The sequence below is a fragment of the Durio zibethinus genome, chromosome 4, assembly GCF_047325235.1.
Source record: "Durio zibethinus cultivar Kanyao isolate XHJ-2024 chromosome 4, ASM4732523v1, whole genome shotgun sequence".
In the NCBI taxonomy this organism is placed as follows: Eukaryota; Viridiplantae; Streptophyta; class Magnoliopsida; order Malvales; family Malvaceae; genus Durio; species Durio zibethinus.
In genome coordinates, this window is record NC_143165.1 from 1,007,961 (window position 1) to 1,018,089 (window position 10,129).

General features: G+C 30.5%; 1 protein-coding gene and 1 pseudogene across 2 annotated transcripts; both read right to left on the reverse strand.

Annotated features, from left to right (window-relative positions):
• Window positions 1-1,905: 1,905 nt before the first annotated feature.
• On the reverse strand, window positions 1,906-5,896 carry LOC111288167 (protein IQ-DOMAIN 13-like; annotated as a pseudogene). The gene is made up of 6 exons (XR_016341329.1): window positions 5,204-5,896; window positions 4,703-4,828; window positions 3,890-4,317; window positions 3,120-3,356; window positions 2,890-3,018; window positions 1,906-2,778 (listed from the first exon to the last, which is right to left on the reverse strand). The product of XR_016341329.1 is annotated as a protein IQ-DOMAIN 13-like (transcript).
• Window positions 5,897-6,206: 310 nt separating this feature from the next.
• Window positions 6,207-8,456, reverse strand: LOC111287692 (uncharacterized). The gene is made up of 2 exons (XM_022878362.2): window positions 8,247-8,456; window positions 6,207-6,908 (listed from the first exon to the last, which is right to left on the reverse strand). Exons 1-2 carry the CDS (start codon window positions 8,366-8,368, stop codon window positions 6,326-6,328), a joined length of 705 nt encoding a protein of 234 aa, XP_022734097.2. The 5' UTR covers window positions 8,369-8,456; the 3' UTR covers window positions 6,207-6,325.
• Between the last annotated feature and the right edge of the window lie 1,673 nt (window positions 8,457-10,129).

Sequence of the window (10,129 nt, forward strand, 5' to 3'; positions counted from 1 at the left end):
TAACAATTTATAATTTTAATTTCATACAATAAAAGATTGAATAATTATTTATATTTTAAAGTAACATTCAAGATTTATTTAAGTATTAAGTGAAAGAAAGAAAGAGAAGCAGTTGTATATATATAGTTCAAATATTTTGTAATAATTACTTTTTACATAAATTTTACACTTATATTTCTTATTTTATTATATCAAACACAACAGACTATTGGTTTCTTAAATTTTTTATGAATTTCTGATTTTTTATTTATTTTCTTTAAAATCGTTATTTATTAAGATTTATTGAAACTTTTAATATTTTAATATTAATATTTTTTACTATTACGTTTCTTGTTATTTATGATTAATTTTATTACATTAAACACAATAAACTTTTGATTTCTTAAATTTTTTATGAATTTTTAATTGACTTTTGATTTTTACATAAATTTTAGTTTTCTAATATTAATGTTTTTTACTATTAATTTTCTTGTAATTTATGATTTTTTTATCACAATAAATTTTTGGTTGCTTAACTTTTTATGGATAAAATTAAAATATTTTGTAATAAATTTCAAGTCTTTTTACATAAATTTTAAATCTATATTTTCTAATTTTATTACATTAAATACAGTAGGCTTTTGGTTTTCTTTTTATTTTTATTTTTTGTAAATTTTTGGCTTTTGATTTTCTTATATTTATGCTCTTTAAAACTATTATTTATTAAAATTTATTGAAACTTTTAGTTTTTTAATATTAATGTTTTTTACTATTGATTTTCTTGTAATTTATGATTTTTCATCACTATACACTTTTGGTTGCCTAATTTTTTTATGGATTTTTAACTTTTGATTCTATTTGTGTTCTTTAAAACCGATATTTATTAAAATTAATTGAAACTTTTAATTTTCTAATATTAATATTTTTTATTATTAATTTTTTTTTGTGATTTATGATTTGTTTCTATTCGGAGTATTTTATATTTGTATTTTTATAAATTTTTATATTATTTAAAACCGTTATTTATTAAAATTTATTGAAATTTTTAGCTTTTATGGATTTATGACTTTTAATTAGCTTCGATTTATATTTTTTAAAACCGTTATTTGTTAAGATTAATTGAAATTTTTAGTTTTATAATATTAATGTCATTAACTTTTGAGTTTCTAATGATTTATGAATTTTCATTATCTTTAGTGGAAAAGTTATGTAAATATATTTAATATTTGTATTTCATTTTCTTTCTCAATACTTGTTTGACATATTATTAATTAAGAGGTTTTTTTTTTTAATATGTATTTAAAATTTGCTAAAGAAAGAGAAGCAACATCAATAATAAAGAGCTAAGAAGTACAAACATCTAAAATAATTATTTAAAATTTTATTTTATTTTTTGAGATCAATTAAATTTTTAAATATTTATTTTCATCTAATTGACACTTAAATATTTATTTTTACATAATTAAGCTTTCAATTGAACGAAAATGAATGCTGGCGAAAAATTAATTTTTGCCCAATAAAAATTTAATTGAGTAAAAGAAGATATTAGAGAGCTCAATTAATTATAATAAAATGATAAAAATTTAGATGATTATTTAATTTTAATTTAAGAGTCTCTATACTTAAATCATAATTTAATAAGAAAATAATGAATTCCCTTTGCTTTTATTTTTGTTGTGGTTTCACTTGTTGGGCTTTGGTAGCTTCAGCCCATATTGAAGCTGCTTCTTCCCAACAAAACCAGCCCACTTACTTAGAGCTGCACGCATATCTTTGTTGGAAGCAAGTTCTTTAATGGCTAAATCAATTTTTTATTTTTTATAATTTTATTGATAAATTAAACATTTTAAAAAAATGGAGAAAAAATTTTTAATTAATAATAAAAATAAAATAAAAATTAATATAATATCTCACCAAACCCCAAGTGCTGTGGCATTTAAACCATCATTTCCTATCATTTTCTGTTTTATTTTACATCAGAAATTTTGTAACACTAACATATCGCCGTACAATCAATTAAGAAAAGCAGCTAAAATAAAAGAAGTAATCAAAGGTTAAAAATAAGGAAAAAAATCATGCAAATCTGTTAAATGGCTTTCTTCCAACTGTTGCAGGCATAGAAGCAGTTCAATCCACACTCAAATTGCCTATAGAATGAAGTGAATGGCGCTTATCTAAACCCCTTTGAGAGCTTGAATCTTTGCCAGAAAACAAATACCCTTTGCTCCACTTGAATGATCCAATCCCCTGTGTCAAAGGGACCGAAAGTCTCCCCTTCGACTCACTTCCTGGTGTCTCCATAAACCTTTCCTTGGGACCACTGCTGGCTCTCACTTTGGCTTTGGTTGAAACTGTAGGAGTCATGTAATTGTGAACTGAAAATGGTGGGCAGCTTGTAAGGCTATCATCATCCTTGAGGGGCAAGTCAAATTAAGAATCGTCTCCACTAGCCCTTGGTCTTGAATATTTTGACAACCCTGAGCTGCTTGCTTGTGGGGTTCTACTGGAAGGTGGTGTTTGCATAGGTCTTGTTGCTGTTGACCTTGTATATTTCGGTGTGGGAGTGTCCATATTGTCAAGGGTAAACTGATGTTGCTTGCTGCTCAACTGTGGCCTTGGACTAGGCTTCAATTCAGAAGTTGGCCTCGGTGGTGTAACTTGGAAACTCTTCATGCCTTGGCTTTCAGGAGCGTTGACTGGAGGTAGTTGAAGTTCTAACCAGTTCCACCACCATGGAAATCCGCCAGAGCCAATGTCTGATACACCTGTGTGAGCTGATTTCGGGGTAGCTTTCCATAGCTGTATGTAGAAAAGTTTTTAAAAGACAACTGTGCCCAAAATATGACTTATATAAACCATTCAACGTGATACAGTTGAAAGTAGACAGGGCCAGTAAAAGTTAAACAGTACCTGGTGGGAAAATGCATAGGCTATGGCCCTTTCTCTCTTGATGACTGCCTCCACCTTTCTCTGCATCCTTGCCTTTATTTCCTCTTTCGTTAGCATGCTATCATCCCAATCTTCATTGCCTGCCTCGGACTGATCCAAAATTCAACTAAGTGACTCATTTTTTAATAGCAATATAGAGAGCAAATATATATATATATATATATATGTATGTATATATATAAACTTACTACCTGGCTGAAGGTGCATTTGCCCAAGGTACTCTCCACTTCCTTATCGTTCTTAAACTGAGCCTGCTGTCGTGCTCTGTTTTCTAACATCTGGATCCTGCGTGACTGAATCTGAGATTCAATTCGCACCAAAAGCTGCATACATTTCATGGCATTCATGGTTTGGCGTTTCACGTTCCGACCTCTCACAACTCCTTGAAGCCTCACAAGCCCTTTCAAATCTCTAAATTTTCTCCTTGCCTGTATTAGAAGTTCCAAGATAATCAAGTTGGGATGTGAAACATTGATGCAAAACATATCAATGCAAGGGGTCTACTCTCTATAACACGAGTCATGATAGCACCAACTCATACATGACCCAGAGCACTGTAATTAACTGTTTTGCAAAGCAAACTTCAGTTGTTACTTAAGCCCATTTAAAAGTTGTTCATATCAAATGGCTTTTTGACATTTCTGTCTATAAGACTTCCATGAGGAATTATGTTAGTTTACAATATATTAATATCAGGAGGAGGAAAAGTGCAGGGGAAGTGACCAAATGTAAAGTAACCAGATTTGAAATCTTTGATTCTCTAAATAACCTTATCAATAAGTGTTGTGCACAACCAATAACTTCCCACATCAGTACTCGTCATAAATCCTTAAAACGTGAAATTTTGAACAGATGGATCCTGCTAATGATATTGTTATTCTCATTGTTTGTCTTTTCAAACCAGTTGCCCCATGAAATTTCACTTGAGATCTTCTGTTAACAAGAAGAATAAAGGACTTACCATATAACCTCTATAGGCTGCTCGAATTTTAGTAGCTGAAGCATGATGGTTCCTTAAAGTTGGTTCTGGTCGAGGACGAAGAATCCTAGGAGAAGGAGCTCGTGGAGAAGCAGCTTGTCGAGGTGGAGAAGCAGGTCTAGGTGCAGCAGATCCTGGAGGGGAAGCAGGTCTCGGAGAAGCAACAGTAGGAGAGGCAATCCTCTGTGAAGGAACTCGTGGAGAAGCAGCTCTATGAGGCACAAAAGGTGGTGTTCTTGGCCCCTCAGGAGTGGTAGGCTGAATATTAGTTTATGCTCCCTTTCAGCCTCCCCCAGAAATTTCTCAAAACTGCTGGGCTCTCTGAAGAGGGGAATGAGGGAATTGGTTTCTCCATGTCTTAATTTTCCTAGGCCTTTCTTCTTTTCTTTACCACTTTTTTTATCTGATTCCTGAAACGATTTAACCTTAAAAATTGCTATGAGAACTTTGCTTGTTCTGTCTGGGAAACAAACAAATAGAGCTCAACAGCTGACCCTATAACAAAACTGACTTCAATCAGAAATTTCACACTCCAATTAGATGCATCTACTGTCTATCAGAAGGCAACTAAGTATATCCAATTTTGTTTTGATCATTTTTCCAAATGCCAGGTTCTTATGCTCTCCTAATCAGTAATCACATTCTGGTTTAAAACGCAAAATATTTTCATTCCAGCACTATCTACTCGCATGTTAAATATCATCTACAATTGTAACACATTTCTTGTTATAGTAAACCAAAACCACACAGGAAGTGGTGAAGTCCCTGTGCACCATTGTTAAGATATCAACTTACATTATTCAGCTTTTCCTTGGAGTGTGGTATGAAAACTCTTTTAATGGCAGAAAACCAACTTCCTTTCTTTCCCATTCTGCCAGCATTAGGCCTGATCGTGTATGGCCAAAATGTTGATCCTTCTATCTGTAGACATAAAAGGATGCAAAAGATTTAATGAAATTGTGAATGATATGGATGAAAAAGAATACATAATTAAGACATCGTTTTTGGCAAAGACTGTTTCATGCGGACTCTGGGATTCAAGTTTTTAACCATGAAATCTGATGAAACTGCCTGATAAACATTATGACTTGGAAACTTTTCAGGCCTTCATGATCCAAAAGTTTCTTAATAAAGAACAAATATTAAAATCAGCTTGATGATTCATAAGAACAAGGTCAACAAAAGATTACCTTGATCATGAGCAACAGAATTGACAAAAACCCAAAACTATAAACAAAAATACTAAAAAAAAAAAAAAAACAAAAAAAGAATAAAATAAATCATTCACGTAATTACCTGGAAAGCTTCCAAATTCCATATTCTGCAAAGAACCCTTCAAAAAGCTGAGTTATAAGAATCTAATAACAGAAATGTAGTAGCAGCCAGCCAGAGAAGACCCTTCTTTTTTTCTCTCAAGCCTCCATCTCTTTTCCTATACAACATGCTTGTTTTTAATAATTTTTCTTATTCCTAGCTTTTTATTACATGGTTGTACTTATGTTTTAACTATTGTAATGTTTCTAACGTAGATTCTTCTCTTTTTGATTGTCTCAAATTCATTGAAGTGTTGCTGCTGATCATGATGATTAGTAGTACGAGTAAGAAAGGAAGAGAGGGAAGGGAGGGTTGGCCAGTTTCTCAGTCAATAGGCCTAACTTCAACTACCTTGACTTGAATGGGAAGACTATTCGGACAGCAACCATGGCAACTGATTAAAACCGTTAGGTATTTGTTTTAATTAATTTTTAATCCATCATTTGGGCTTTGGTTTGGGGTCGTGCGACTCCAAATAAGTGAAGACAATGAATTCTTACCTTGCCAAATCAAAGGGTGCTGCTGTTAGATAGATTTAATAATTTGTGTATTTATATTGTATAAAATATTAATAATTTATATATTTATATTATATTTTTTATGAAAATTTTGTGTTATAATTTTTATCGATATAAAAATGTAAAATATATATTTCTTGCATTAAAGACCAATGTTGTGTACATTTTTTTTTCTTCTTTTGTGAATAACACTGTTCATATTCATCCAAATAAATTAGTTCACCTTACAAACTAACACTCACTTGATCCAGAGGCAAATCCAAAAGGGCAAGCATGGGTCATGGTCCCCAAATTTTTTTTTACACCATTATAAATAGTAACTCAACCCATCTAACATCAACGTCGATCCTTCCTTTTTCGTTAATTTAATCATTTGGCTCCTTCTTTGCCTTATGTTTAGCTTTGTCCCGTCTCAATCCATATATATATATATATATATATCGAAACAAAAAATCAAGGATGCTTCGAAAAATTATGATAATATTATAATTAAAAAAAAAGTAATTTCCATTGTTGTTTTCACGTTCATGCATTGGAATTGTTTGAATTGCAAAAAGGTCACATGGAAAATTACAAAAAAGAAAATTTAAAAATTTTCTTCTTCATCAGCCTTTACCATTTTGTTAAGAGGACTAGGGCCAAGCATCTTCCTTCTCATCATACTTCTCCTCCTTATAACTTCCATTTGGTTCCTCCTTCTAACTTGCATCATTGCTTCTTCGTCCACAACAAATCTCCTCATTAAAACATCATCCCTCAAAGATTTTCCGCGAAAAACTCTTCTTCCTTCCATGCCAAGTCTCGCGTTAGGTATCCTTTCTTGCGACATGGGAAACGGATTTGACCTAGGGTAACTGTTGCTTTTTCTAGGGGGAACATTAGCATGAAAAGCCTCATTGTAGGAAGAGATTGGTGCACATAGACAAACCCTAGTAAACGACGTGGCAACCCTTAGGGATGTACATTTCCTTAGCTTTTGTCTAGGAGGAGTCAATGGGATTTCAGCGGACTTGGGAAAGGTTTTCCATAACATTGCATTCGCCATAGGAATTTCTGTAGGTTTGGAAATGGTTTTCCACAATGTAGCATTTGTAGTAGGAATTTCAGCAGTCTTTGCAACAGTTTTCCATACGGTAGCCCTCTCTATTGCTCTTTGATACCAAGGCTTCCTACAGAAAAACAAACGCATGTAAATCATGAAATCTTGAACAAGATGTTTTTGTGGATTCATTGAAGAACTGTAGATGAACAAGCAAATTCACAAGCAATTACACTATAATTATTGCAGTTTCACAGATTCAACATATATACTTTTATATGCAGCTGTTCTTTGATTTGGTCTAAAACCTAAATTTATCCATGCCAATTGCCAAATTCCCAACTTTAACTAGACATATCAAAGAAAGGTAAAATTCATAGTTGTCTTTGACAATTCAAACATCACTGATCTGAATTTAGAGGAATTTATAGCAATATTGTAATAAAAGTCAAATTACCAACAATTTTTTATGGTTGACATATTTATGTAGGGTTAAAATTTGGAAAGTACATTAGAATTGTTAATTGAACAACACATCAATGATGTAATTAACTATAAACAGCTTAAATAGCTTAAGAAATTACCACATTTATTGACATGCTTATCAATTTTTTCATTGAACTACACATCAATGATTGTTTAGTAAACCAAAAGGGGACTAAACAAGTTCAACTTACACTGAAGTTGTCCTATCCACTAGTTTTTTTCTATGCTTTTTCTTCAAAAAAAGGCAGAAGGGTTCCCTTAGGAAAAAGAATAAAAACTACGATATGAACAAATAACCTTAACAATGATTTTTGGGTGATCACATGCATATTTAAAGATCAGGGTTATCCTTCATTTTGTTCTATACAAATTTACAATTTAAAAAACATAGATTGAGGTGAATGGTAAACCCAAAGTCCAGCTCAAAAGTAATCAAAGATCAAGAAATGTAATGGATTTCAGCTCAGTTCATATGCTGAAGAATTGGTTGTGCTCCAGTTCAGCCCAAGTCCTGCAGCCTGAGCTGAGCATTAACTTCCAGATAAGATTGTACTGGGTTTTCAGACCCAAGCCCAAGGCTCAACCACTGACTCAACTTGGCACTTTGGATCAAATCAAATAAACATGTAGGCCCACTATGCTTGACACTTAGTGGACAATTGTGCTAAAGTTGCAGGCTGCAGATTTAGAACATTTCTTGCTCAACTCCATGGAAATCAGAGCACAATAATAATCACCCTTCTATGCAACTTTTAAATCAATTCAAAATTTGGAGAATTTGGCAACAACATATCATTCTATCTATTGTCACTGACTCATTGTAGCAATAAGATATTGTAGATAAAAAAATGTTAACGGACAATATGTAGCAGTAATTATTTATGGTGAATGTTTGAACTGATTTGAGCAACATTGCAGCATTTTTGGTACATGCAGAAAAAAACAGAGAGAGAGCAATTTTTGTTTTTGAAGGCATACATACCTTGTGTGAGACTGCTTTGGATCTTGCATGAACAAAGCAAGCTGAAGAATGATGTATGAAAGAGCTGAGAAAAGATCAGAAAGCAGGGAATTTTCATCTCTGTTGAGAGAGGGAAAAGCCATTGGCCTTCAGGTTGACAAACATGGGGGAGTTGGCAATGTGCTTTCTTTTCTTTTTCTCCATTCTTTATTACAGCCCTCTTTCTTCTCCTTTGGCAGACATGATTCCTAGTGATTTTTTTTTTTTTGTAAGAAAGAGAGTTTTAAAATTTTAAAGGCAAAATAAAATTGTTACTTTTTAATGCAATTACTCTTGTACCCTTAAAATCATTTTAAATTAAACTTGATAATATCAAATACGATATAATAATATAATACAAAAATAATACAAAAAAATTAAAATAATACAATTTTAAATTTTAACAAAAATTAAAAAATATATTTTATAATTGATGTATCGATACATATTGTAGTACGATAATTTTTTGTTTAATACAAAATAAATATGAAGCAAATTACATGAATTGCCCTATCTACTTTAAATCATTACTTAATTAGGGCATTAGAAAGTGTTTAGACCCCTATAATCATGTTTTCCTCCAAAGTTTATTGTTGTTAGCAAGTGAGATTGTTTGGGGTTATTAATTTTGTTTTAGACATGCTTGGCCTGCCTTTGTGTTAGAAGAATCATAGAGGATCAAATTGAAAAAACACAACTTTTGGTTTGGGTTCATATTTCACCAATAACACAATGTTAGCACATTAAGGTAATTATTAACCAAGTTGGGGTCATGATATTGTTGTTTCCTTTTGGCATTAATCATCAACATTCCTATTTGTTACAATTATGAAATGCTTCCACCAAGGACTAAATATTTTAAATATAAAAAAATTTTCAATATAATATTTAACCTGTTAATTATTATCCGTTTTAACTCGAATATGTAACATAAAATTTATATTTAATAATAGATCCAAATGCATTTTAGCAAAAATAAAAAAAAATGATTTAAGGCTTTAAGCTATATCTTCAGTCTAATAATAGGCAAGGGGGCAGTAATTATCTTTACAGACTACAAAAAGTCATGAATTTGGTTCTGATTTAACAAAAGATTTAGCCTTTGTAATATTGTTAAAGTACAAAGCCTAAGAATTGAGGTCAATTTTATTTGATATGATTTAAAATTTGAATAATAATTAAATATGTTTAATAAAATAAAAAATTATTTTATATTTTTATATTAATAAAAATTATGATATATAATTTTTATATAAAATATAATATAAATATATAAATTTTAGTATTTTATATAATATAAATACATAAATTATAACTTTTATTATACATCATGTTATAAATATTAAATAATTTTTCAATGGATGGCATGGTGATTAATTTGTGGCTTGGGTGGATTTATGTCAGAAAATTAGCAAAAAAGCCGCCGCAAAGAGACATGATGATTGAGGATGTTGGATTAGAGATTGTTTCAGTACAAATTAAATACTTTGTTAATATATAATTGTCATAAAAATAAAGTCCATTGGGATGTGTTACGAAGTAAGAGCACTGATCTTAAATTTACCATATTATATATATTTTTTATAAAGCTAATTTCATTAGAGAGTTTCTATAGATATATATGGTTAATGCAAAATATTTGATGTTTAAGTGCATATAGACAAAAATAAATATAAAATGAATACAAGATTTAATTCAATTTAATTCATATAATTATTTAAAAAATTTTAATATTTAATAAATTTAAAATTTAAAATTTTATACTTATAATTTTTTTATTTTTAAATTATTACTTTAATTTGATAATAATGTGCAGAAATATTCAATTAAAATTGTTCATAAGATTAAGTTAAAATAAAATTTAA